The sequence below is a fragment of the Argentina anserina genome, chromosome 3 (genome assembly GCF_933775445.1).
Source record: "Argentina anserina chromosome 3, drPotAnse1.1, whole genome shotgun sequence".
NCBI lineage: Eukaryota > Viridiplantae > Streptophyta > Magnoliopsida > Rosales > Rosaceae > Argentina > Argentina anserina.
In genome coordinates, this window is record NC_065874.1 from 1,088,257 (window position 1) to 1,113,885 (window position 25,629).

Consider the following 25,629-nt stretch of genomic DNA (forward strand, 5'->3'; position numbering starts at 1 on the left):
AATAAAACCATGCATAATCTGCGGATCGAATTTTTAACCTTTTTGATTGATGAGGATCTTTCTACAGATCTTAAGCTTCTACACCCGAGTTCATCATCACGGTAGGGTCTGAACAAGGTTCACTTCTCTATATTCACCGACAGACACGAATTTTCGGATTTTTTTACACTATTCAGCAATCTTTCTTAGGGTAAAAGAAAAAACAGAGGTGATGATTTTCACCCTCTTGATTGAGTGCTTTGTATTCTTCATTGCCTTTCTCTACCTTTCACTAATTGTTTTTCTGTGTAAGATGTGGCATGATGCAAATTCCAAAATAGGGATCACTTTTCTATATAAATTAGGCTTTTTCATTTTCCATGAGCCTCAGTTCAATAAGATATGAGTGGAGCTGGAAAGTGAAGGAAATGTAATTGATTGAACTCACAAAGTGCAGCGACTAAAATCATTTCTTTCATTTGGTAATGGAATTGAAGATTTCCTGTGAAGGCTGTGATTTAGTAGTTCACTTTTCCCAGTAACGGTGGTCGGTCCGATTTAGTTTATCTGAAAGCTAAGTTGGTTTTATTGAAGTGTCATCTACGAGGCCACCATTTGCGTTCTAACGCACTGCTTAAAGTTGAAGGCCATGATCCATATTCATCATTCTGACTGAGACAATTCTGATAGAAAATGAACCATACAAAGCACTGAGATTGTGCTTGGATTAGGTACGTTTACCGTGACTCCACCAAAACATCTATAAAACCTGCAACTAGTCTTAAAAGAGTGCTGAAGAAATGAAAACTTTGGCAAAATAGCTGATCAGAAAGAAGGGAAAATGAGAAAATTCATGCCGATATACAAAATAAATTCATACACCCTACTTGCTTATCTAACAAGTAAACAACAACATTTATATTCTCTTATGTAAGCCTCAAAATTGGAAGTTACCTCTTATTTTCTTAATATCCCAGACCTCATCTATGTTCTTATTATTCCCTTTCCTGTATATCCTACCTTTTTTTTTTTTGAACATTGCTTTAACGTATGAAATGTAGTTTACAATCTACTGTATATTGGGAAGATGGCAAGTATACCTCAACTTCCGATGTGAGGCAAGAGCATGTCGTAATGCACCATCCACACTCGCACCCTCTTGAAACAGTGAGTCATACAAATGGCAGACGAATTGGGACACATCTTCCTCATCATCATCCCCAAAGCTGATAGAGCGGTTTTCATTTTCACTATCTTCCCAATCACTCACTGGACTTTCAGGTTCAGCCACCCCATCTTCAAGTTCATCTTCAGCCTCCTCCTCCTCACCAATCTCAAACTTTTCAAGAACACTGAAATCAGTAGACCCGAATGTTAAATGTGTTTCTTGGGGCTGTATTGATGAAGATATAACTGCTTTGGCTCCAGAGTCTAAAAATGCTTTGATCAAAGTTGGTGTAGGCCCATTTGTCCCTGTACAAATAATTATCCTGTCTCTCCAAGCTCCAACCTAAATCATGAATGACATAAAGGCATCAATCAATTCTATCACTTAGTTCACACATATATGTTGGATGTTTACCATAACAAACAGTAATATCCATAGCATAACTAGTGACTGCAGGCGTACCATCCATCGAACATCATCAGGTGTTAAGTGAATAGAGGGGACGGTTCTACGAAACAAATACGCCCCAATTTCTTGGTCATCTTCCATTACCTTAAGAAAAACCAATTTCAAATTAATAATTTGGCAACTTCTATCTCGTAAAACAAATAGTATTTAATGCTCAAAGAAACATACTTGAGTTTGGCGTCCCATATAACGGTGAACAATACATCCAAGTTGGAAGCATGGTTTATATGCAACCAAATCAGAAACAGTTGAAATATTGGAAAGAGGTGAACCACCCTTCTTCCGATGGTTTTGCATAATTGATAACAAGCTCAACTTAACACTCTGCAGAAAATTATCTGCAAGCTCTCCAGGTTCAGCAACCACAAATACATCATTTTGCCAGCTGTGAAAATAAACACCCAGAAGTTTTAGTGACAACTGAAACTATACTGATGCACTTAAAGGTGATAACAAATTAACCAGTAGCATACTGACCTTAAAATCGAGCCTATTGAGTCATTTTGAAGGGCCAAATGCACAATGCCCACTTGTGGGGACTTTTGTAACTTCTCAAGCAATGACTGAACAGGTACAGAAAGCTGTCTAGGTCCTGAAGGAGACTTTGGTGGAGAGGCAGCCCCGTTTGGTTGGCCATCTAAGTTCAGAGGTGGGACCATATCGATTCGGCCAACCCTCTGTGGGCCAAAGTCAGGACTGTAGAAAAGTGGGCTTGATGGGATGCTAGCAGGAAACAAAGGTGACTGAAATGGTGTTGGGAATGTTGTTGCTGGGGTTGTTTTCACAAACCCTGATATTCCTTGCATTAAAGATACTCGTATTCCATTACGAGCACAAAATGATTCAAGTTCATGAGCATGATTCAAAGCTCGACCAGAATTGGGGCTATGCGAAGCCTCAACAAGTAGCACATTACGCCTCCAACCAAGAGATGGGCTTTTCACATCTGCTACCGCAAAGTACCAACATAAGTCAAGTTTCTAAAAAGCTACAAATGCATACAGCAGGTTAAAGACAAGAATGTTTGCATCAATACCCTCATTTGCTTTGGGGAAATGTTGGGATCCCAGATTCTCGGACCACTTCTCATCATTTTGGAATGGCAGCAGTAGTCTCTCACATGCATCCTTAAGTGCAAGAGAATTTTTCTGAATATATTCTTCTACCGAGGCTTCCAATTTCAGCCAGACCGCTGGATCAGTCTCATCCAGCTCCATATCACAGCGTTCATCAACTGAAACAGTAAAGCACGAAAATGCTATTTCAGAAGTAAATTTTCAATAAATCTGAATCTTAAAGAAAAGAGTGTATGGGTTAAAACATGAAATAGTCAAGGTCGATAAGATTATGAAATCCTTTCAGATGCGAGAAACATACCTGGATTGAACCGAAAGTATTGCATCTCAGGGAGCATGGGCAGCAATGTACTTAAGGCTTCCTCCACACGTTCCACAGAGCAAGAACTCTCTATCAATACTTGCCCAGTATCAAGATAACGCCAACCACCTTTACGCACCTGCAGTAAAAGATTCGGTATGGATGGATGAATCAAACTAATGACTACAATGCTTATCACTCAATTTCCAATTTGTGCATCATATTCAACCATATCAATTGTCTTACCAGTGCTTCTTGCAGAAAAGTTGGCGAGAAATGAAACTCCCATTACCTATATTGTTATGACTAGGAGAGGACAACATAAAGAGCTATCGGGTACAGGGCCTTTTAAAGTTTTTATCCCACAATTATATTGCAATCTTGCTCAATTAAAAAGCTTGAACAAGATACCCATATGGCTTAATTATATGTTTTTTTCTTTTAAAACTCAAGAGACAATAGCCAAGCAATTTACAAATTTATTATTTAAGGAATGTATTGGAAACTAAAACATATACATAGAACCAAGAAGCCCTGCTTGAATATTCTTATAGAATATAAAATTGAAATTTAACCAGTCTGACAGAACCAGATTCACACAAAGGAAATATCATAATTTACCTTTGTCGGAACAGAACCACAGCCAATTGAAACTAAGCAATCAATTTTTGTATCAGGCCATAAAAGCTGTGCTTCTCTGATGGAAAAGATAGTGGGATTGTTTGCCACTATTGCACCATCTTGCCAACGATGAATATCTACATTGCAGATTATATGCATTAAAAAACAAGATCAAGAAATTCCTTAGAGTCCTCGAAATAATAATGAGTTCCACAAGCTAAAAAAGAGAATACCATCTGAGAAATCATCAAGATAGTATGGCGCAGCAGATGATGCTCTTATAGCTTGCCATATTTGATGCTTACAACTTCCCATAAAAGCACTACGTTTATAGCCAAGTTCAGTGCCCAAACTAGTTGGTTCTTGCACAGTGATTCCTGAACTCTCTGAAACTATGAGCGCTACTTCTGGCGTTCCCACAGGGTACTGAAAAGAGAGTTCAGGAAGCCATGTTAGTATGTCAACAATGAAGCCATGTTATTTGCATATACAGTAACTATCTATCTCAAACCTGATAATTCCGGAATAAGAACGGCTGAGCTGGCGTCATGTTCACCAAAGTTGACACTACAAAAACTTTGGGAATGTTTTTCACTGCTGACTCTATCATCAAATCTCCGTCCTCATCAGCACACATTTCCTTCAACAATCTCTCAAACTGATCTGCACTATGCTGCAAAGATAATGTGTGAGGGCTACCCTTTCAAAATTAAAGCATATATATGGCCACACAAATTAGAAAACTAATGACTACTTTATTGATTAGACATCTTTAAACTACTACTTCCACTACTTGAAGAACATACGACACACAGAAGAGTGTGACAATCAAGATAGCAAACAAAACTATGGTGAAAGCAAAATCAAGTATATGTTGGAAAATATGATTGTCCAAGACATCCACAACTTCCACAGAACAAGAGTAGCAATAATAAAAAATAATAAATAGAGTAAGGCACATGCATGTAGCTACAAGCCAATCAAACACATAAACTTACTTTAGATCCATGTACAACAACTCTAAAGCTCTGCGATGAACTTTTATAAAGCTGATCCAACTTCTCTCTCCAACTTGCAGCTTCATTTTCCTTTGGAGCAGGTTCAGAAAAGACAAGTTTTCCTGCAAAATATATATACGTCAGAGCTGATAAATTCAATTGATCCATGAGAAAAGCTATGTGTTAGTACAGTGTTCTCACCAAGGTTTTTGTATATTTCTTCACACTGATCTAATGACATTAGCTGAATGCCAAGAGCAACAGCAAGCATGCCACCCGTTGATGTGCCACATATGAGATCAAACAACTCATGTATGGGTTTTCCAGTTCCCTTCTCAATTGCTTTAAGAATTTGCACAGTTGCCAGACCCTTCATACCACCACCATCCATAGAGAGTATGCGCAATCCTTGCTTCGGCACCTGTCTCCCCCTGATGGCACGTCGTAGATTTCCATTTTCCCCTACAAAAGACATAATGTAATCAATACTTATCATAATCTGAAAAAAAAAAACAAACAAATCTAAAACAAAGCAATCCAAGGAGACGAACCAAGAATTGCCAATGCACGAGCTGCAGCTTTGTTAACACGCGGTTCAGGTGCAACCGTCAATCGCATGAGTAGTTCACACAAACTTTCAGAAGTAACCAGAAGACGACGATTCTCCAAACAGAACGCCAGATTTCCAACTGCTAACAGAGCTAACCGTTGCACCTAATGAATGATAAATCTCTATAATCAACAAAAAACAATGAAAACAATGTACAAGATCCACAGCCTAAAAAAAGTAGAGAACTTGCCTCTGGGATTCTGTGAGCACATAGGTGTTTTAATGACTTTAACACATCCTTAGTCAGCATTTTCTGAGCTACGGCATCAGATGCAAAAGCCAGTTTCACCACAACTTGTAATACAGAAATCACTTCCTCTTGGAGAACAGATCTCAATACCGTCTCAATGGGTTGCATAACGTCAGCTTTAATCAACTGCATTGCAACTGAAACATCTGCGGCAAGGGATGAAAGAGCAGAACATGCTTGTTGAACCTGCCAGAAGTTGGAACTCTTAAGGCATATGCAGGAAAAGAGTATGTAAGCAAGTAACTCCACTTCTGCAAAAAGGAACTCACATACCACATGACGGTTGTCACTACTAATCATACTAATAAGCTGTCGCACTGCATTTTCATCTTTGCCAACAACGGCACGGTTTCCTTCGTCTTGCATTATCTTTGCTAATGCAGATGCTAGTAATGGATGATGACAAGAAGAGAAACGAAATATAAGAGCAAAAAAAGCGCTTAGCTTATGCCTAGATGCACCAAAGTACGAACTGTTTTCCATCTGCAATTACCAAAAAAAAAATTATTATCAACAATGCATAATCTGAGATGGGAAGATTTAGATCTAAAAGATTTCTATAGATTTTGCATTAATCATTACCTCTATCTGCACATTCACTGATCTCAAGCTGTCATCTGCAACAATCCTGATATTTGCGAGAGATAAATGATGGAGTTTGTGCAGAGGCAAGATTTCAGGAAGAAATTCAAGAGGGTTTCCAAATAGCCTAAGTACCCGAAGCTCAGCCATAGCCCTGTCACAGAACTGGTGTGAACCATTAGAGCTAGAAAAAAGAAAAACACATTCAAGAACTAGGCAATGGGGAATGGAATACATAAGCTAACCAAAAATGTTGAAGTGATGACGAAATGACCTGAAATCAAGCAGAGGCCGAACAAGCTTGTTGTGTTCCAAAGAAAGTTCAACTAATCCAACACATTGTCTCAGTTCCACTGCTTCCAAGTCCAACAAAATAAAACTCAATGACTCAACCCCCAAAACAAAATACAGGTTTTCATCTAATGAATCACAAAAAAAACACATGAAGTCATTCGAAAATACCAGGTACTGAAACCAGCATGTTGTAGTCAACCCTGAGCACCTTTAAGTTTCTCAATTCACCAACTTCAGCAGGCAAAAGTGCCAGTTTATTGTTGTCAAGGTATAGCTTCTCCAGCAGAGGCAGCCTGGTCAGCTCTACTGGGAATACCTGCAAAAAAAGTTTACAAGCAATCGATATATAAAACCTCGCATCTCATCTCAAAATTCACTCACAAATAGCTCTTCCTCTAATCTCTTCTAACTCAACATAGTATGCAATACAAAACTGGACAAGACTACAATGTATATACTGATCAGTTTCGAAAACTAAACCAAATCGAGTACTCAAGAAACGATCGAAAGGTTCATAATTTATTTACATTGCATACAGAAAGGTTCATAATTTATCAACAAACAAAGTAAAGAAAGACTCACCGACAAGCCACAACCACAGAGACGGACCACCGTCACGCACTGCCAGTGCACACCGCAAGCCGCCGCGCCTTCGGCGACAGCTGGCATTGAGGAGGAGAAGTTTGACCTCAACAGCCTGGTCAAAACTCCGGTACCGTCATTCTGCTGACCCGACCCGCCCGTCTTGGCCATACTAACCGCCCTCAAAGGCTCTCTCCGCCTCACAACTCTGATATCCACACTCACATTCGCCTCCTCCGGCCTCAGCTCCACGACCACCGTGTCCTGCGGCATCGGCAGCGCCACCATGAGCTGCGACTGGAGCCGCAGCGCCACCTGGTCCTCGTCGTCGGCGGCGGACCAGTCCAGATCGATCCGGAACCCCGGCTCCTGATCCTGCTGCGACACTATCGACGAGCTCGACGACGACGAAGACGCGGACGCCGAGGACGGCGTGCCGCCGCCGTCGGAGTTGTTGTTGTTCTCCGGCGGCGGAGGATCCTCGGTGCCGTAGGTGAGGGTGAGATGGAAGATCTCGGAGGGGCGCTTCCATCCCAAGCCCCAGGACATTGCGATCGGGCCGGCGATCAGACTCCGAGTTCGGTCTGATCGGAGGGGTGGAAGCTCAGGCCGACTATCATTTGGCTCTGAGAAAATGCTCTCGAGTTTCGATCTTGAAGATTGAAAGAGGAATTGCGAGTGTTGAAGATGGAGCTGGTTTGGATTTGGGTGAGAAATTAGGGTTTTGGAGAAGAAAGAGAATTGGGATTAATGGCGGGAGAGAAAACAAGAAAGATAGAGAGAGATTGTTACATACACAGACCAACTGAAACATAATTATATCTGGGCCTCTTTGAATGACACGACGCCGTTTAGCGGTTCCTTTTTCTTTTTCTTTTTCTTATTATTTAGATTCAACTAATTTCTTTTTCTGATGGGATCGTTGGGAATGTGGGATGTGTTTTGCTTTGCTATGTGACTTAGAGTTAAAGTAAAAATCGGAAAGATTGATTATGGTTTTCTTTGATTTAATCTTTCTAATTATACGATGTTAATTTCATTTTCACATAGCGTATTTGAATTTTTAACCGTTGATATATATTTGTACCGGAGTAAAATTTTGTAATGTGGACTTCAAACCAAATAAATCTTTTGAGTTGTGAGTGAGGATTAAGTTTGTAAAGTTTCATTTAAGATTAAGATGATATTTTCATTCAAGAGAACAGGATACAGTTTTCAAAGTCGAATGGATCAATTCAAAATTTCAAAGTAATTGTGTTTCTGCTTCCCTTCAATGTTGGACATTGACAAATCCAAATGAGACCTTTTGGCCTAGGCTTTTTCATGCATCCAAAACTTGCTTTCTTGAGGGAGACAAGGCTATACCCTAGTAATGGAGATCCCAATCATGCATGGTACAGTAATATCAAAGTCACTGTATTTGATGGCATTTGATGGAAAAAGCAACACAAATGCATGGAGAAATATTGCTAATGTGAATAGCCATCAATTCATTTGGATCATCGTTCTCATGATTCATAAGGCAACTATGACTAAAACAAAGACAAAAGGAAAACAAAAGATCTTTATTTGAATAAAACACATCTCATAAGTGTTCCATGAAACACATACCTAAACTTGAGATAATATAGTTTCTCTCAATTATTCCAATGGCTTTGAGTAAGTAATTCAAGCCCGAATTAACTACAACATATTCATATATATTTATCATCAAATAAGGGGTTCATGATCTCTGGAAGCCTTCCGAAGTTGACAACAATGTTGAAAAATATTCTTTCTACGAATGAGTAGTACTCTTCCTCTTGAACTTTGCTTCATAGTTAATCCACCAAAACCTTGAAGCTAATCACCAACCTTCTAGTTTTTTGTTTTCTTTCTTCTCATGAAACTATAGCTTAGCTGATGTAACCCACCTTGACCACACCTCACGTCTTCTTATCTTGTTGCCTCGCACTTCTACCATACTCGAGTCCAATAGCGACTCAAGAATGAAAGTTACAGACTTACATATCGCCTTAACCCTATGAAACTCGGCGATGGAAGATATTGAAACCCACCCTTTGTCATCCATCAACGATATCAGGTATCGATCAGGCTTATTCAGATTTTCATCACTAAAATAGTACTCTATTTGCCTCACAATGCTACCTTTCAACGACGCTGCTGCATTCCCTGAATAAGATCCCAAATTTGGCATAACATTCGGAGCATGAAAAGGAATTTGAGGTTGAAGAGAAGGCCAAGTTCCAAAGGGGTTATAAACAGGGGTACCATAGTATGGAGGTTGAGGCATTGAACCAATGTATCCATTAAGACATGGCTGGTAGTTGTAACCAGAAAGAGGAAGAACCTGAGGTTGGTGATGGAGCATAGGAAGAAAAGGAGGTGCATATGAGTTTGCACCACGTTTGTTACCGACTGGCTGGTGCATCATCATCATGGAAGAGGCTGATGAGGCTAACTCGGAAGAAGATCAAATTCAAGAAGGCAAAAAGGAGTCTTTGAGGTTGATTGTGTCATAGTTTGATCCGACTATGCCTTTTATATAGTTTTAAAGTGAGACAGTCTGGTCCTCCCTTCTTTAGGAAGTCCTTTTCCTTGTGAAGCAAGGTTTGTGAGATACTGATCGAAGAAGGTTTGATTTTAGGTAGGTTGAATTAGAATTAGAATTGTCGCTTTCCTACTTACACATGGATTTTGATTCTAGTTCACAGAGCATTACCAAAAAGATCCAAGTTTTAGATACCACTTATTGACAAACGCAGTAAAGTAGTTTTATTCTTGCACCAAAAATAAAAATATAAAAGAAAGAACTTCCTGGGGAAGGACATAGAGACAAGCCCTTAAACGTGAATAGAAAGCACACCACTATCATCATGACGCTCTTCCGGTGGGGATCACCTATCTTCGCAGGCGGGTTGATCTCGTTGACTAAAGTCCCCATGGTTACGATTAATGACTTCATTTTTTGTCAACTTGGTACTAAACAAAAAAGGAATCAGAAGGGCGAAGCATTATTATTCCCAGGTACTCTTGTCATATTGTGATTAATAAACCGAAATTAGAATGCAAGTGAGCCGCATTAAAATCAACTTATTATACTCTATTCAACCCGGAGTAAGATATCCAGAGTTATTATTAAGAGTGTGAAATTAAAAAGAAAAATATTGTCAAATTCAATCAAGTTGGTGCAATATTACTTGAAGAAAAGAGTATCGTTCTATAGATGTCGATGACAGTTGATAATAAGACTTACGAAATGAAATGTCTTGCTCTATCTGGTGCTCTAAGAATCATCTACGAGTATATTATCAGCATTCCTGCATTTGCCCCTAAACTCGAAAGGTAAATTATAGGTCGAGCTTCTGTTCAGCAGAGCTGAAAATCTCCTTTAGTTCCCTCTTCACTCCGTCATCAGCAAAAATATATTCAACCGCATTTTTTGTTAGCTTAAATATATCTCTCCTTCCAAGACCTAAGAATTCAAGAAAAGAAATGGGCAGCAGTTGTGAGCTTCTGTTTTTACATTTTATGCAGTAGTAACATCAGACATACCAAATGCAGAAGCAGCAAGGTTGTACTCATTGGAAAGGCTGGTAGAAAAGACCCCAGAATCATCGGTGCACAGGACTAGAGGATGCTTTTTACTGTACAGATCAGCTGCATCATCATTTAAATTTTTTACCGTTGACGTCAAAAAAGACGGAAGTGGATTGGAGAGATACTTTAGATGGTTATTTAGAGAGAGGTAATAACAGAAGCAGAACATCTAACCAAAATGATGAACATCGATTGATGGAATTGTATTGGTCCTGATGTTGGATGTCAAACATATCTCAACCTAAAGAAAGAAAACAAAAGTGCTAATAAGGTATAATATACAATCTGCTAAGCAAATAAACCTATTAAGACTATATAACTACATCAGCAAACATTACATGAACAATTAACTAAAAGGTGCTTGTCCACAGTTTATTCTGAACTATTTTAGCAGGAGATGGAACTAAAAGTAGGTTTAGACAAAAGTGATGATCTCCATTTTGTTAATTAAACATAAAAAATGATGTTTTAAGATCGATCTAGAAAAACTTTTCCCTGGAATCTATCCTATGGGGTCAGGGGAATCATAACTAAATATCTGTTGCAGTGAAGGTTATAATCAACATAATGACCGGTGTCACAAGTTCATTACCGGAATATTTGAAGATTTTAACTTTTCCCATTCTGCTTCCTCAAAGCAACAGGCATGACCAATCCTCTGTGGTAGAAAATCTAGCATTGATCGTATCTCCTTTGGATTAGGCACCTACAAGTTCTTGAAGAAAGAAAGCAGTCAGCGTAACTATTATGCTATGAGCAGCAAGCATATGAAGAACAACCTCACCTCTCCGCAATGAAGGGTTACATAAAGACCCTGCTCTCTAGCAAATTTTAATGCTGGCAAATATGTAGTCCTGCCACAGGTAACATATTTATAAGCTTATATTACAGATGTCATAAAGGGTTTTATGCAACAAACTTTGGTTAGTATGATGAAGTACCATTCTCCCATAATTGGATTGCCAGAAAGATCAATACCAACTACCCCTAAATCTCTCATTTCCAGTGCAAGATTGACCTACAGTAAATGAGTTGATTTAAATTCACTGTTCGCTGGAATAAAAAAAAACATGCAGCTTATAATGTTATGGCATTACAGTTTCCATTGCAGCTTCTGTGGTTCCCCGACGATCAATGCTCAAAAGAAGTCTCACATAAATCTTTTTCCTTGTACTTCCATTACATGTATCATTTCTATGTGGAAAATTCTCTGAATCATGAGGCCTGAAATCAACATCAACTGTACTCACAGCTTTTATACCCTCCAGAACTGCTTCCAAGTACGAGTGTTTGGTCATCCCTATGGACTCATTTTTCTGTATAAAATGAGATCCGTCATTTTCTTCTCAACTAATTATATAAGCCTAATCTCAGAAGGATAATTCATCCTACACCTGGCTCAGTTTTCAAAAAATCACCTTCGGAGTTGTTCGTAGCTCCAAATACACAACACTCTCAGCAGCGAAATCTTCAATAACCTGAATCGACAGAAAACTAAATATCAGATACCTACATTAAAGAATTGAAACCCAAGATTGGATAGATTGGAAAGTTCTCATACTTCTTTGGTGATTCTTGTGATAATTTTGTGGTCAGTAGTAACAATGTGGATAAGGTCAAACAACCTGAACACTTCGGTTAAAGACCGGTCATCTAATTTCAACAATACACAATATTCCAAAGTCAACATTCATAAAACTATTTCAATTACATTGTCAACAACCATATCTCACATATCTAATTAGCTGATCATTTCCAATTTTGCATTAATACGTCTATTTTCTAACCCCCTAAACATCACAAGTATGAAAGAATGAAACTTCAACGCTAGAAAGACAGATTTCTCAAGTTCTATAACCAAAATTGCTTGTTGCAAGTTGCAAGTTGCAACCAAATAGAAGCATAAGCAATATATAGAAAACAAAAGACGATACCTTTCTGTATAACATGCTCAATATCAGCGAAAATTATGACACCCTTCTCACCCAAACCTCTAGCAAGTTCTCTGCACCAAAACAAAACAACAAAAAACAAAACTGAACTTCCTCAACACAAAAGCAAAGCTTAAAAGCAAAAGACAAACCTTAACCCACTACAAGTTAAAGTGAGAAATAATACTTACAGCAATGTAGAGTCTCTGATAGATCCATTGAGATGAGCATGAAGCTCTACCTTTGGCATTGACACCCACTTTTCCATGACTCACTTCCCAAACACTCCAAATCTCTCTCTTCTTGTCCTTATCTTTGCTTCAACTGACAAGAAAGAAGGGCAAATTGAGTCAAAATTTTTAAGTAATAATTGGACATATTTTGGGCCGAGCCCACATTGCCCATAACCCGACTCGGTTTTGTGACATCAAAAATCTCAGATAAACCTCTCTCTCTCACCTCTAAAACCAAAGCAGTGTTCTTTTTGGTTCAGATGGGTTCAATGAGTCTAGCTTCACTTCTGGGAAGTCATTGCCGGAGTTTCACTGCGCCGGTGACCGTTGTGCGCGCGTTGGCGCTGACCCATGTTGCTGTGAGTGAACAGTTAAGGAGCTACCAGCAGGTGAAGGTGGCTTGGTTCTCTAAGAGGTCAAAGAGGAAGAAGAGAAGGGTTGCTTGTGAGTCTTTGAAGGAAGAGGTTACTTACCCAACTGCTGCTTCTTCTGTTTATGGGTAAGGTAGAAGAGTTTCCAATGTTTATTGGTTGTTTGTGTTTTTGGGTGTGTGAGTTTTGGAGTTAATTTGTTGTGTAATGCAGATATGGGGATGGAAGTTTTAATTTTTGTCGTTTTAGATTGCAAAGTTTTTGTTTTTACTGATGGGAATTGTGAAACTGTCATATTACATTTACATTGATTGAAAGATAGTTATTTGAATGGAATTTCAGATTGACATAGGCATCTTTTACATCACATAGCTATTTTGACATTGTTTGAAAGATAGTTATTTGGATGCAGGTTCAGATTGATGTCCCATTTTGTTACCAACATTTATATAGCTGCTGAGTTTTAATCACAAAACTATTTTTAGAATTGTATATTTGGCATTTGGCACTTGTTTCTATCCATTGTGGTGATCAGGAATTGAAACTATAGTAGTATAGTATATGCTAACATTTGAATGCTTACTCCTTTGTGTTTCTGACTTTGATACCTTACCTTCTTTTAGCTATCCATATACTCGTTTGCTTCCCTGTCCCTCGCAAAATGGACTGCCAAGAGTAGAACACTTGGTTGTTTCAGAAGGAGGCCCTGTTCTAGAATATATATGCAAAAATCTGGATCTTCCTGCTCAGTGAGTGCTGCTCCTTTTGTTCTATTTATTATTCTCTTTACTAAATGGATTATTTTTTCTGCTGTAAACAAGTTAGTGTAATATCTGCAAAAATAATTTCATTGCTCGAAGGTTTGTTGCAGATCTCATCCATTTTGGAGCTGTGTATTACGCTCTTGTATGTCCAAAGCCACCTCCAAGTGCGACCCCCGAACAAATGAGGGTATATAAAGAAGTTACAGCACCCTCAATACTGAAAAAGAGAGAATCTATCAAAGGAAAAACTGTAAGAGAAGCACAGAAGACTTTCAGGATCACACATGCAGACCAATTTGTTGAAGATGGAACTTACTTACGTGTGCATGTACACCCGAAACGTTTTCCTAGGTATAACTAAACATTTAGCAGGTCTTTATCGTCAAGTTTACTGGTGTTATTGCTGTTCACATCATATTTTGTTCAGGTGCTATGAAATTGACTGGAAATCAAGAGTTATAGCTGTAACCGAAGACTTTGTGGTGTTGGACAAACCTGCTGGTACAACAGTATGTATCATAATACAACCTTCATTGTAGTTTTTTGTTCATCCAGTGCCTCTTATCTAGCATTGGAAAGTTTTTCCTATGATTTAGCTTTGACTCTAGAAAATTTGGTCAGGTTGGAGGAACCACTGACAACATCGAAGAAAGTTGTGCGACCTTTACCTCCCGTGCCTTGGGACTAACAACCCCTCTGATGACTACACATCAGATTGACAATTGTACAGAGGGATGGTAATGTCTGTCACATAAATTACTGTTTTTATGTTGATGTGACATAGAGGTTGTTTCTAGTAATTACCCACTTGCAGATTTGTCTTAGCTAGAACCAGTTTTTATGTTAATCTTAGAGGTTGATTCTAGTAATTACCCACTTGCAGTGTTATCTTAGCTAGAACCAAGGAGTATTGCTCAGTTTTTCATGGAAAAATCCGAGTAAGTTTTGCTCTTTAATGCATTGGTTTATATTAGATTTAACTAGCTTTATTTTACTGGGAGGATAGACTCCAATAACTGATAAACTGTGGGGTTCCTTATTACTGTGGCAACCCAAAAAACTTGTCTTCTTATGCTCTTGAGCTTATTTTCATGTCTTTTACCTAGGAGAAAAAAGTGAAGAAGCTTTATCTTGCTCTTGCTGCTGCTCCTGTGCCACTAGGAACAATTACTCACTACATGCGTCCTATCAATGTGGCTCCAAGACTCATTTCAGAAGGTAAGTCTATTCAAGCACTGTCTGGATTAGTTTAATGTGAGGAATTTTTCATTATTTCAGTGTGTCAAGTTCTAATGGGCCAAACATTCTCATCACATTGTTTTGCATTTCCTTATCTGCTTTCCTCTTCTAGATCTTAAATACTTGTTGAGGATGTAGTTCAGTAGTTGTGACTTGTAACACTAGAAAGTGTTTTCTCATCACAGGTGATACAAATAGGCATGACTTATGTTGTTCAAATCATTTTAGCAAACATATTTTTATCTATATAATATTACAAACTAATTGAGGTGCTCGTTAATTTGTTTAAAATCCAATAAGAATACGAAAGCATTTTCTTATTTACTTGAAGACGACAGCAACAATTACAAAAATTATTTTTTCCAAGCTCTGTTGATTAAACTTTTATATTTCATCGGAAATTATGTGTCCTCTTGGCAAACTCAGAAAATTATTATATACAGAATCAATTGAAAGGTGGAGCTTGTGTCAACTTGAGGTCATTGAATGCAAGGAGATTCCTTGGCCTAATTCTATAATTGAAGAGCAATATGGTGTGGTAGATTGTGGGTGGCCTTCAAAAGATTATGCATATGAATGTAAAATCAACCTTTTGACTGGGAAAACTCATCAGGTTTGCACCAATGGTTTATTGAATTACTATCCTTTTGGTCATACACTCTGGACTGTGATCATTGTCGCTGCTTGGTTATCTGCAATGACTGAGATAAGTATATTATGGTGCAGATTCGAGCACAATTGGCTGCTCGTGGTGCACCTCTAGTGGGTGATTCCATGTACATGCCAGCTGCAATTGCAGAGATGGCAAATCCTGAGCTGAACCCATTTGGCAAACACAAGAAACAATATACTGGTGAAAATGATAAAGAAAGAGCTGCTACTGAGTGGATGGCACGGCACGGAAAAGAACCTAATGTTGCTATTGGTCTTCAAGCTTGTCAGATCTCATGGGATGATGGTGAGTACAGCTTTGAGGCTAGAGCTCCGTGGTGGAGATAGCATTTAGTTGTATGGTATGGCATTTTCGTTTGGCTGGAGTCAGTGTGCCCTTTAATGTATCATGTGTACTGGACCATGGCACAACCTCGTTTTTCAACAGGGATGATAGGAGAGGACAATGCCATAGAAGACGTGGTTACCATGGCTTGTACTGGACTACTGATTAGCCAATGACCCAATGTTAATGTACGTAGCTCTCTACTATAGGTAAACAACACAATGTACCTTAGCCTCAATAACAAAGAGCTAGATTATGAAGTCGTCCAAGTGTACAGTAGGAAATTAAACTTGTCCGAGTAGCTCATTATTAATCCCTTCACGAGCTGCTTTTCCTCCTATTTTCTAGCAGAACAAGTAGTTGATAAATTTCTTTGTTAACTGCAAGCTTTTTCATGATCCTCAAAAATACGATACAAGTAACTGGTATAGCTTGGGACGCCTTGTCATTTGCTTTCTTGATCATTCATGGGCACTCAGAATCTGCAGGGGGTTATCAGCTATAAATTGTCTGTACCAAGCCGCAGATAGTCTGGGAGTTCTCTTAAGAGTGCCATAATCAACACGGTAAAGTCCAAAACGTATCGTATATCCATACGTCCACTCGAAATTGTCAAGCAATGACCACACGAAATACCCTCTTACATCTGCTCCATCACTTCTGTCCATATTTACATAAATTCAGTTAGCCCTTTACCACATTTTGAAGCACTTCATGCATAGTTGATCGAGTATATACCTCATTGTATCTGCTAGTGCCTCAAAGTAACTTCTCAGGTACTCCACTCTCTTGACATCATGCAACAGTTCATCATCTGTGGAATTCGGCATCTCCTCAACACCATACCCTAAAATATCCAATTCAATCTCATCAAGAAGTTTTATTGCTATAATAATGGAGATTGTTCTCTTTTAATTTATTCATAAATTTTTGAGCTTACCATTTTCTGTAATAAACATTGGGGTATTATTGTACCTCTCTTTTATGTAAGTAACCGCCTTCTGCATTCCTTCAGGGTACACATATAACCCCTCGATTGAAGTCTAAATCAACAGCAAAGAAAGTGAAGTCTAGATCAACAAATAGGTCAGATATATATAGTTATTAGAAAACTAGTGTTGTGGTGATTCTGATAATTGACAAGAGATTACAAACCGGTTCTCCAATGTAGACTCCATCTTTCAGTGCAGTTCGCAAAGCATAACCCTCTATCCTTGAAGCTCCTTTTCCTGGTTCGCATGGCGAAAACATACAGTCTTTTGCGTAAAAGCTGGTGTAGTGATTGATACCAATGAAGTCTAATCCAGTCTTCAGTATCTCCCGATCAAACTTGGAAAACACAGGCAAATCATCTCCTAGAAGCTCATGCATTTCTGCAGGGTATCTACCATGTAAAATTGGGTCTAAAAACCTGCATTGAACATTTTAGTTATATATTAGTCAGACCACGTGTTAGTAAGTATGTTATGCATAGCTGGAAGAACACTACACACAACTTCATACCAGTTGAAGAAGAAAGACTGAGCCCTCTCAGCAGCTAATTTGTCTTCTAAAGAGCTGCTGATGGGTTCAAACCATATAGAATTCATCACAATTCCAGTGCTCCCTCCTTGTTTCTTCTGTATGTTACAGACATCATTTAACCGAACTTAATGAGTTAGCTAGTATTGTATCTACGGCAAGATGTTATATGAAGACCTGATATTTGGTTCGGTATATATTCACAGCAGCTGCATGGGATAAAATTATGTTATGAGCAGCAATGAAAGGCTCTCTTTCTGAGTCTCCACTGGAGCAATTTCCATAAGGGGGAGAGCAGCGAGATGGTGGGTTAGTCCCATACATATATCCACGAAGGACCATAACATTGGGCTCATTGAAAGTTGACCAGTACTTGACTTTATCTCCAAAGAATTTGAAACATATATTTGCATAGTAGCTAAAATCTTCCCTGCAAAAAAGTGAAATATTGTCTCAATATAAGTGATGATCGACTTACAATCCCTATATCATATAGTTTTTGGATAACAGTGGAGGTAAGGAAACAGATTCTGCTTACTGCAAATGGGGACTTAGCCAAGATCCATATCTTTCTTCAAGTTCCTGAGGTATGTCGAAGTGAGTTAATGTCACAAATGGCTGGATTCCTAAACAAGGATACGAAATATGTTTGAAACTCGATACTTGTGCATGAACATTGAGTACATGAAACATTGATGGTAACAAAGAAGACCTCTAAGCAGAAGAGCGTCGATGAACTTCATATAGTGATCAATGCCAGCTCTGTTCACTTTTCCAAATCTTCCTTCTGGTTTGTAGTTATAGGAGACATTGTTAAGATATGTGAAGACTGAACGCCACGATAATCATATTGAAAACTTGATCAAGTAATGAACAAAAGCTTACTAGGTAAAATTCTTGCCCATGATATAGAAAAACGGTAGCTGTTAACTCCAGTGTAATTCATGATATCAAAGTCTTCCTGTTATCTCATATATATAGATGCAAAACCGATTATCAGTGATTAATCTATACACAGCAGTCATATAAACCGGCGATATGAATGTTGTTTTCTCTTCATTAGCTCACCAAATTATCCCCTGGTGAATATTTTAGTGCAATTAAGTTTGAAGACATTACTACAAGCATGACATGCAAGTAGGGTTTGCAATTGATCATGCATCATAAATAGGGTAGGTCAGATTCGAATTCAACAATCTTCACTAAGCAGCATCTATTATCTTCATTCCTACACTCACAGACAACTAATAAGATTTGCATGTCTCCTTATGGGAACACCTATTAACCCACCTAATAATTAGGGTCAATAATATGGATGGCAAATAATTCAACATGATACATTCAGCATACAATGGTCTTATGCCTGAATGCCCTGAGCACTTTGCAAGATTGATTCATTAACAGAAATCCAGATACACAAGTGCAACAATATACAGAATAGTATAAGGTTCCTAAATAAATTATGCTGATTTGTTTCAAAATTCAAACTAATGCAGTTTGCATATAGGGATTGGATAGGAAACATAAACGCAAAATCGTTGGCACTACTAACAAATAAAAAAGGAAAAAATAGCACAACAAACATGTCAAAATGGATTCAGCTGAGAGGAAATTATGTATTCAGAGAATAACATAAATGTAATATCTGTCATCATCATTAAATCAAGGGCAACCTGATAAAGATGGTACTGATCAACAGCAACATCTCCAGTAGAACCATCCAGGATCCTCCCTATGACAAGCCAACCAAACGATCTTTAGCATCGAATTTGGATGAAAATGCATAGAAGCGATGAGTAAATAAAAAATTATCAAACACTCTAACCAGGTTCGTGAGTGAAGACATCCCAGTTGCTGAGACCTTTACCATCATTTAGAAAAGCTCCTTCAAACTGAAAAGTACATGAAATAAGAATGGTAATTATATCTATAACTCAAAGAAACTGAGTTTACAGGATATATAAAGTCTACATATATACCTGATAAGAAGAGGATGCAGTTCCGAAGAGAAAGTTGCTGCGGGAGTTTCCTTTCATGGATATGTGATTACATGACACAACGAGAACCGAAATGAACATGATCTCAATAATGAGGAAAGCATGAAATACTGATAAGATCTCCATAACTGTGAGAGCAGAATAGTCAAAAAACTAATCAGTTATGAGGTTCACAAACAGAGAAGCCTCTATAAGAGTGAAGCAACAATGCCTTTGATGCCACTATTCGGAAGTGAGGCCTACGTACAGTACTGAACTAAATGATTATATTATGTTACTAATGATTTTTGACAAAAGTTTCATAATTGCAAAACTGGAAGACCTCAAAACCAATAATAAGCAGAAGTCCTGGGGGTGGGGGCCTACACATAACGTAGCACAATGCACAAAGTCGATGGGGTTATAAATTATGTAGCCATGATATAAAGTGATACTAATTAGTGTTTGTAACTGCGGTGATTATTTATTATTACTAACAATCATCGTAGCAGTTAATATGATAATCATTGCAGCTACAAATTCGATAATCATTACAGCGATAATTGATAGGCTAGACATATCAACGAAATTTTCCCCTCAAACAGTCGACTAATTAGAATTGACATATAAGCATAATTCACGTGATTAAGAGAATAACCAGTCAGGATTCAGAATTGTTAAATATCTATGTATTCTTTTGCATCAAAATGAGTTGTTAATATGTCTAGAAAAGTAGACTAGGACATCTATCATTGTCAAAGAAAAGTATCACTAATGTTACAGAAGCTCAAACCAACTGGTAACTCACAAAACATTGGCGCTTATGCAGTGTAGCATGGTTAATAGCTTGTAAACCGACTTATTTCATGATATAAACCAATACCACAAGGCAAGCAAATACAAACAAGCCCTTCAAGCGATTTCGACAGTTCTAGAAGCAATGCTGAACAACTGCTACTCAAAAAGTTTTCTGCTTGAGGCCTTATCGTGTAAGATGGTTCTTGTTTGTGTTGTGTGCATTTCATAAATATGATCATGTCTGAAAGTACTATACCAGGATTTTTCTTGACAGTTCAGGTTTTTGTATCATTTGTATGACACCTTGATCTGATAAAATTTGAAGTCCAACTCCTAATGTGCCTCACAAGGTAACGGTACTGCAGAAGTAATCTACCATACATTTTCTTAGCTCTCGAGGTACCAGTGAATAAAAAGACTTGTAGGAGCCAAACACTCTAGCTACCAAATCCATGATCAGGTCTGAGAGTAACATCCCAGGCTTGTATTTGACAGTTTCAAGTTGCTGCATCATTTCTATGCACGCAATGATTTGACAAAATCTGAAATCCAGCTCTTATTGTGCCTCAAAAGGTAACTGGCCTCAATAAGCATGCTTCTTATTTACTACAAAATCTACAATACAAATTCTCAGCTCTCAACCACTGAACAAAAAGACTTGTACGCATACGCTAACCATATGAGCCAAATCCGTGGTTTCAAGACTATGATCTCGATCACACAAAACAAGGAAGTTCAGTTGACCATACACTCAGATACCCGTTTGATTGATCGTCCAAATATCCAGATATCTATAAGCAGACCAGTCTCATCGTATCTCGTAATCGGCTGTGTTACATGCTAGCTTTGATATCTTCAAACTTCCTCACTTCTTGCTGCCCTTGTTGCCCTTGTTGCTCTGCACACAAAGTTTAACGGCAAAATTGTCAGCCAAGTACTCCAATCTGCCTATTACATGAAGATTTTAACTTTGGAAGTTGAAAATTTAACATGCGGGCGTCTCCGTGTTTTGCGGAGCGACCCGAAAGGGGAAAACTAGGGTTTCATCCCAAGCATGACGGCGCCGTGGATCGGTGATCGTGGGTGGCGGCGAGCAGTTCCTTCGCATTTTGATTGCCCCCATATAATATTTTGTGGCCCTTGAAATGTTATAAGGCCACCTTCTGTGAGTTCTTTGTCACCATATGAACAAGTGGGATTGAACTATTGAAGGATGCATATTGGAAACTAAACATAAATCTTAGCCATGCATAACATTAGGCATTTTGACCCCAGACAAATTTTGAGATTCTGATCCAATATTGTAAGATTGCATACAGAGCAGTCATCTAATTAATCGATGAGAAAGTAAATTTATATTTACCTGTGAGTAAAGGAAGGTGCCAAAGATTGCAATGGCTGCTCCGAGGCAATTGATCGGTTGAACAGGAGTCCGGAAAATGATGATGGAAGAAACTATGACGGAAATACGCTTCATTGTGTTCCCAATGCTGAATGTCAAGGGAGAAATTTGATCGAGCGACATGTACGAAACCTGATTATACAAGTGATAGAAGATACTTTGAGCTGCCACCCACCTGTTTTGAATACATTTACAAATTTCATAAGCTAGGTAGTCCCTTCAAGATCCAAACTAGCACATAATGAAAGCTCAGCTTAGAGGCCTTTGTGTACAAGCAACTAACAACTAAATGGACAGAGCCAATCAGTTTCACCTAACCAATTCAAACCTACAGCAAGAAAATTCAGAAGCCAAGTTCTGCAAGTCATATATCCTACTCATGCAATTGTATGCTTCTCTAATGTTCTAACTTCGAGTTCATTGTCTAGATATATACTAGATACCAAGTACTCAACCATTCTGCTATGTCTACAAGCATGCAATATATTATTTTCTACTTCATAGTTGAATTGGATCAGGCATACCAACACAAGCAACCCAACAATTATAATTACACACAGATTTAGGTGATTGTATTTTACCATACGAAATTGGGACCAATCTGTTCAAGGGCTGTCTTCCATCCAGCAGCCCATACCTGGGGACCCTCGACGGCAATGGCAAACGGAATCAGGATCAATAGAGACAACATAGACAGACAAGCATAGTAGTTCATGCCACTGACAGACTTCCCCTTCATCCCTTTCTTCGAAAATATGTTTCGAAACACGAATGCCAGATTTGATATCATAGCTCCCATAAACCCTGATGTACACAAAGCAGCACAATTTGGTACTCATCAGTAAAATCAACAATCACCAAACTATACAGATGCAACATCAAAATGTGATAAATGCAGAGTTCCATCAATCAAAACTATCACAATTCAACAAATTTTGCTCACCAATCATGTTGAAATTGAGCTCGGTTATAGCAGCAAGCCCACATCCTCCAATAATGGGCAACAATGAGAGGTAAACAGAAGTGGGAAAGGTTTCGCCTAACAAGAACCTAGAAACCAAGACACTGAAAGCAGGTTCACCACTCTTGATGATATGAGTGAACGAAACTGCAACATTTGCCATACTCACAGTCGCCGCTACATGACCAATTGAATGTGCCACTGCAACCTATACAAACAACACAAAAATCAACAAACCAATCCAATCAAAACACCACAAACTTCATATCATTACGGATCAAACATGTTTTGCATACCGGAGACAGTGTCTTCCAGAAGTCCACATCTGTCTTGGGGGCTTCAGCAATCCCAACAGCCCAAGAAATGAGCATCATCAGAGACCCAGTTGCGAGTGACAACGTCGACGTAAGCCATGGAAATGGGAAGACATTCAAAACCTTCTTGTTGTAAATATTGAACACAACATTCAAAGCCCACCAGGTCGCAAAGTAGATACTAATCCTCAACGTCTGGGCTGTCTCCTTCCGAGCCTGATGGTCCGGCAGGTCGATGTTGATCTCGATCGGGCGTGAACTGTCTGCCTCATACGCCTCACACCTCGTCGAATCCCTCTTATGGCTTATGGCCACCAATGCGAAGCTCTCCGCTGAAGAAATGTGGAGCGGCTTGTGAAAACAGAGCATGCTCTGTTTCCCATTGTGAATATTATTAGGGAAGGAACAATGTTCTATTATCGGCAATGAACATTTCTGGGTGGAGAGCTGTGCCGACGTGAACGTCGGGGTTCTGAGCCTGACGGAAGAGATCATGTTGGCTTGTGTTAATGGTGGTTCTGGGATCGTTTCTTGCTAAATGATGATGTGTTTTATAAGATGGAGAGAGAGGAGAGCTTGGAGAGAAACCAGAGAATGTAGGGTGAGAAAAACAGAGAGAAAGAGAGGGAAAGTGTGAGTGATTGTAAGGGGAGCTTTGAAAAGGTCTTTGCTGTGAAGAAGATGAAGAAGAAGAGCAGAGGGGAGTCTCTTTATATATAACGAGGGAGAAGAGGTGAAGCAAGTTTCGACCGTTCAGTGTGCGAGTTTGTGGGTTGTGAAACACTTGTCTTCATATTGTAATCATTGTTTACCATATTATGTAAATAGAATTATTATTATTATTATTATTATTATTTTATTTTTTTACATTTCGATTTTAATGGTAATGAGAATTCTCGTAAGATTATTTGGCCCTTGAGTTCTATACTCATTACTAGAAGTATAGAAAGCGAGTCAGCACCATAAACGATATGAAGTTAGCCATTTAGGGGACCCTAAATGGAAGCTAGGCAGAGCTAGGTGGTCGCGAATCTGTAAATCAGGCGAGAAATTTTTTATTGTTGTCGTAACATTACGTGACAATGTTTAGTGATTTACTTTTAAGTTCTAATTATATTTGACATGTAAAATTTAATTAAAAAATTATATTTTAGTTATTTTGTTAAAAAAAATTTAGGTTTCGTTTTAAAACCATACACCATAAACTCTAATACTCTAAACTCTACACCCTAAACCCTATACCATATACCCTATACCTTACACCCTAAACACTAAATCATATACCCTATACCCTAAATCATATACACTATACCTTATGCCCTATACTCTATACTCTAAACTCTAAAATCTAAACCGAAAATTCTAGTTCAAAATCATCAATACATATAAAAATCATTTTACAAATAATAAAAATATGTTAAATTATAATTTTGGTGTAATAAATTCACGTGTCAAAATATAATATATAAGGAGTATCACTAAACACTGTCACGTGTACTACGGTAACATATAAAAATTTCTCGATCAAGCGGTCGAGAAAAAGAAAATAAGCGGACGCAAAAGTGTGTTAGGCAAGAACTAAGTTGGCTCGATATTTCATTTGTTTTACTTCTTCGAAACCAAACACAATCCAATCGTATGAGAGTATGAACATGGCAAAAGTGTAAGCAAGAGTTGCAATGCATATTCAACTTTCAAATTCCGGTATTTACCATTTAACCTTGATAAATGAATGTTAACGACAACTTTTAGAAAATTATTACTCTAGTCGGCTCAATCCTCATAACAACTTCAACTTAGAGATTCATTCAGGGTTGATCTTTCCCTCCCTCCTCTGCTTCTTTGACCCCCTTTTCTTTCCAACCAAAAATATCAGCCATCATTATTTGATGTAACAACACAACAACCCCTTGTATTCTTTAATCCACCAACCTCCATTTTAGCCCTCTAAGATTGAAGCAACCACACACAACATATGTACAGCGCTCTATTCTAGACCGCTAATGCATTCCAAGTCTCACTTAATCTAACAGGTAAACGACACCGTTCCGAGCTGAATGATTGAATGGAACCAAAGAAAAACATATCTTGATGAGAAGGCGATGGACACCTGGGGCCTTGCTGGTAGTCACGTCAGGGCATGAAGCCGAAACTTGCATGCCGAGTCTGTCTTTGCTCATCTGCATGTAACAACATGCCAACAATGATGCTCATTTCCACTGTTGCTTTCACATTTTTGAACGATGCAGAAAATTTTGAAGTAAAGGGTATTAACCAACGGCTCCAGGCAAGCTCTGGTTGGGGTCGTCAAGAATGAAAGATCGTTTTTTATCAGTTTATGGTAGGTGACCCTTATAATCGTGGACCCTAATGCTCGTGATGCTAATGCAGAAGCTAATATGGTATATATGTATGAATATTCTGATGTCTTTGACATCATCTGTTCTTCGAAATAACCTTGAGAATTGGTTATACATGAACTTATGATCTGGTATATTTGGATTTGCATCGATCAACAAGTCTATAACATTAATAACAACCTTTTGATTCGTTGAGTGAGGATTATTGGTCATCATGCATAGTCTGTATCGCT

General features: G+C 38.4%; 5 protein-coding genes across 13 annotated transcripts; 1 reads left to right on the top strand and 4 right to left on the bottom strand.

The window, feature by feature from the left end:
- Positions 1 to 560: 560 nt before the first annotated feature.
- Positions 561 to 7,693, bottom strand: LOC126786708 (phospholipase A I). 5 transcript variants are annotated; one of them, XM_050512616.1, is made up of 18 exons: positions 6,930 to 7,693; positions 6,516 to 6,663; positions 6,328 to 6,406; positions 6,054 to 6,207; positions 5,745 to 5,954; positions 5,412 to 5,657; positions 5,163 to 5,325; positions 4,813 to 5,073; positions 4,612 to 4,733; positions 4,125 to 4,286; positions 3,847 to 4,039; positions 3,614 to 3,750; positions 2,993 to 3,131; positions 2,652 to 2,849; positions 2,093 to 2,564; positions 1,784 to 2,000; positions 1,610 to 1,699; positions 561 to 1,489 (listed from the first exon to the last, which is right to left on the bottom strand). In XM_050512616.1, exons 1-18 carry the CDS (start codon positions 7,476 to 7,478, stop codon positions 1,049 to 1,051), a joined length of 3,981 nt encoding a protein of 1,326 aa, XP_050368573.1. In that variant the 5' UTR covers positions 7,479 to 7,693; the 3' UTR covers positions 561 to 1,048. The 5 variants fall into 5 exon arrangements, with proteins under 5 accessions (XP_050368573.1, XP_050368572.1, XP_050368575.1 ...); XM_050512615.1 differs by having other exon boundaries at positions 6,328 to 6,409; XM_050512618.1 differs by having other exon boundaries at positions 566 to 1,489; positions 2,093 to 2,561.
- Positions 7,694 to 10,119: 2,426 nt separating this feature from the next.
- On the bottom strand, positions 10,120 to 12,814 carry LOC126789031 (N6-mAMP deaminase). Its single transcript, XM_050515075.1, has 11 exons — positions 12,652 to 12,814; positions 12,464 to 12,534; positions 12,091 to 12,182; positions 11,948 to 12,007; positions 11,627 to 11,845; positions 11,471 to 11,547; positions 11,314 to 11,383; positions 11,122 to 11,235; positions 10,704 to 10,770; positions 10,485 to 10,589; positions 10,120 to 10,404 (listed from the first exon to the last, which is right to left on the bottom strand). The coding sequence occupies exons 1-11, from the start codon at positions 12,726 to 12,728 to the stop codon at positions 10,280 to 10,282; spliced, it is 1,077 nt and encodes a 358-aa protein (XP_050371032.1). The 5' UTR covers positions 12,729 to 12,814; the 3' UTR covers positions 10,120 to 10,279.
- Positions 12,815 to 12,935: 121 nt separating this feature from the next.
- On the top strand, positions 12,936 to 16,093 carry LOC126789028 (RNA pseudouridine synthase 6, chloroplastic). The gene is made up of 9 exons (XM_050515072.1): positions 12,936 to 13,192; positions 13,688 to 13,813; positions 13,925 to 14,179; positions 14,256 to 14,337; positions 14,450 to 14,565; positions 14,712 to 14,766; positions 14,935 to 15,046; positions 15,511 to 15,680; positions 15,794 to 16,093. Exons 1-9 carry the CDS (start codon positions 12,954 to 12,956, stop codon positions 16,064 to 16,066), a joined length of 1,428 nt encoding a protein of 475 aa, XP_050371029.1. The 5' UTR covers positions 12,936 to 12,953; the 3' UTR covers positions 16,067 to 16,093.
- Positions 16,094 to 16,242: 149 nt separating this feature from the next.
- Positions 16,243 to 20,764, bottom strand: LOC126789027 (beta-glucosidase 47). Of its 5 annotated transcripts, XM_050515070.1 has the most exons (13): positions 20,616 to 20,764; positions 19,565 to 19,710; positions 19,411 to 19,477; positions 19,259 to 19,317; positions 18,471 to 18,546; positions 18,298 to 18,372; positions 18,124 to 18,211; positions 17,763 to 18,015; positions 17,568 to 17,683; positions 17,220 to 17,475; positions 17,005 to 17,107; positions 16,803 to 16,911; positions 16,243 to 16,724 (listed from the first exon to the last, which is right to left on the bottom strand). In XM_050515070.1, the coding sequence occupies exons 2-13, from the start codon at positions 19,706 to 19,708 to the stop codon at positions 16,526 to 16,528; spliced, it is 1,545 nt and encodes a 514-aa protein (XP_050371027.1). In that variant the 5' UTR covers positions 19,709 to 19,710; positions 20,616 to 20,764; the 3' UTR covers positions 16,243 to 16,525. The 5 variants fall into 5 exon arrangements, 3 of the variants coding, with proteins under 3 accessions (XP_050371027.1, XP_050371028.1, XP_050371026.1); XM_050515071.1 differs by having other exon boundaries at positions 16,243 to 16,721; positions 19,565 to 20,670; XM_050515069.1 differs by having other exon boundaries at positions 19,565 to 20,670.
- Positions 20,765 to 20,822: 58 nt separating this feature from the next.
- LOC126789030 (glucose-6-phosphate/phosphate translocator 2, chloroplastic-like) lies at positions 20,823 to 23,726 on the bottom strand. The gene is made up of 5 exons (XM_050515074.1): positions 23,019 to 23,726; positions 22,705 to 22,930; positions 22,343 to 22,565; positions 21,723 to 21,936; positions 20,823 to 21,257 (listed from the first exon to the last, which is right to left on the bottom strand). The coding sequence occupies exons 1-5, from the start codon at positions 23,529 to 23,531 to the stop codon at positions 21,225 to 21,227; spliced, it is 1,209 nt and encodes a 402-aa protein (XP_050371031.1). The 5' UTR covers positions 23,532 to 23,726; the 3' UTR covers positions 20,823 to 21,224.
- Positions 23,727 to 25,629: the final 1,903 nt, after the last annotated feature.

Bases quoted from the DNA above. Each gene is read 5' to 3' on its own strand.
- LOC126789030 (XM_050515074.1), bottom strand. From the start codon at position 23,531: ATGATCTCTTCCGTCAGGCTCAGAACCCCGACGTTCACGTCGGCACAG. The intron at 22,566-22,704 runs GTGAGCAAAATT...TGTGTACATCAG, and splicing joins GCTCAATTTCAACATGATTG to GGTTTATGGGAGCTATGATA. The intron at 21,937-22,342 runs GTAAAATACAAT...TATTCAAAACAG, and splicing joins ATTGGTCCCAATTTCGTATG to GTGGGTGGCAGCTCAAAGTA.
- LOC126789031 (XM_050515075.1), bottom strand. From the start codon at position 12,728: ATGGAAAAGTGGGTGTCAATGCCAAAGGTAGAGCTTCATGCTCATCTC. The intron at 12,183-12,463 runs GTATCGTCTTTT...TGTTGAAATTAG, and splicing joins TGAGCATGTTATACAGAAAG to ATGACCGGTCTTTAACCGAA. The intron at 10,405-10,484 runs GTATGTCTGATG...TTGAATTCTTAG, and splicing joins CCTTGCTGCTTCTGCATTTG to GTCTTGGAAGGAGAGATATA.
- LOC126786708 (XM_050512615.1), bottom strand. From the start codon at position 7,478: ATGTCCTGGGGCTTGGGATGGAAGCGCCCCTCCGAGATCTTCCATCTC. The intron at 3,751-3,846 runs GTATTCTCTTTT...TCTGCAATGTAG, and splicing joins TCTTGATGATTTCTCAGATG to ATATTCATCGTTGGCAAGAT. The intron at 2,001-2,092 runs GTCAGTATGCTA...TTATTTTCACAG, and splicing joins TCAATAGGCTCGATTTTAAG to CTGGCAAAATGATGTATTTG.
- LOC126789027 (XM_050515070.1), bottom strand. From the start codon at position 19,708: ATGGAGATCTTATCAGTATTTCATGCTTTCCTCATTATTGAGATCATG. The intron at 18,212-18,297 runs GTCTTCTTTGTT...ATCCTTGTTTAG, and splicing joins CGACGCTCTTCTGCTTAGAG to GAATCCAGCCATTTGTGACA. The intron at 17,108-17,219 runs GTTTGTAATCTC...CTGTTGATTTAG, and splicing joins GAGTCTACATTGGAGAACCG to ACTTCAATCGAGGGGTTATA.
- LOC126789028 (XM_050515072.1), top strand. From the start codon at position 12,954: ATGGGTTCAATGAGTCTAGCTTCACTTCTGGGAAGTCATTGCCGGAGT. The intron at 14,338-14,449 runs GTATGTATCATA...AAATTTGGTCAG, and splicing joins ACAAACCTGCTGGTACAACA to GTTGGAGGAACCACTGACAA. The intron at 15,047-15,510 runs GTAAGTCTATTC...TATTATATACAG, and splicing joins TCCAAGACTCATTTCAGAAG to AATCAATTGAAAGGTGGAGC.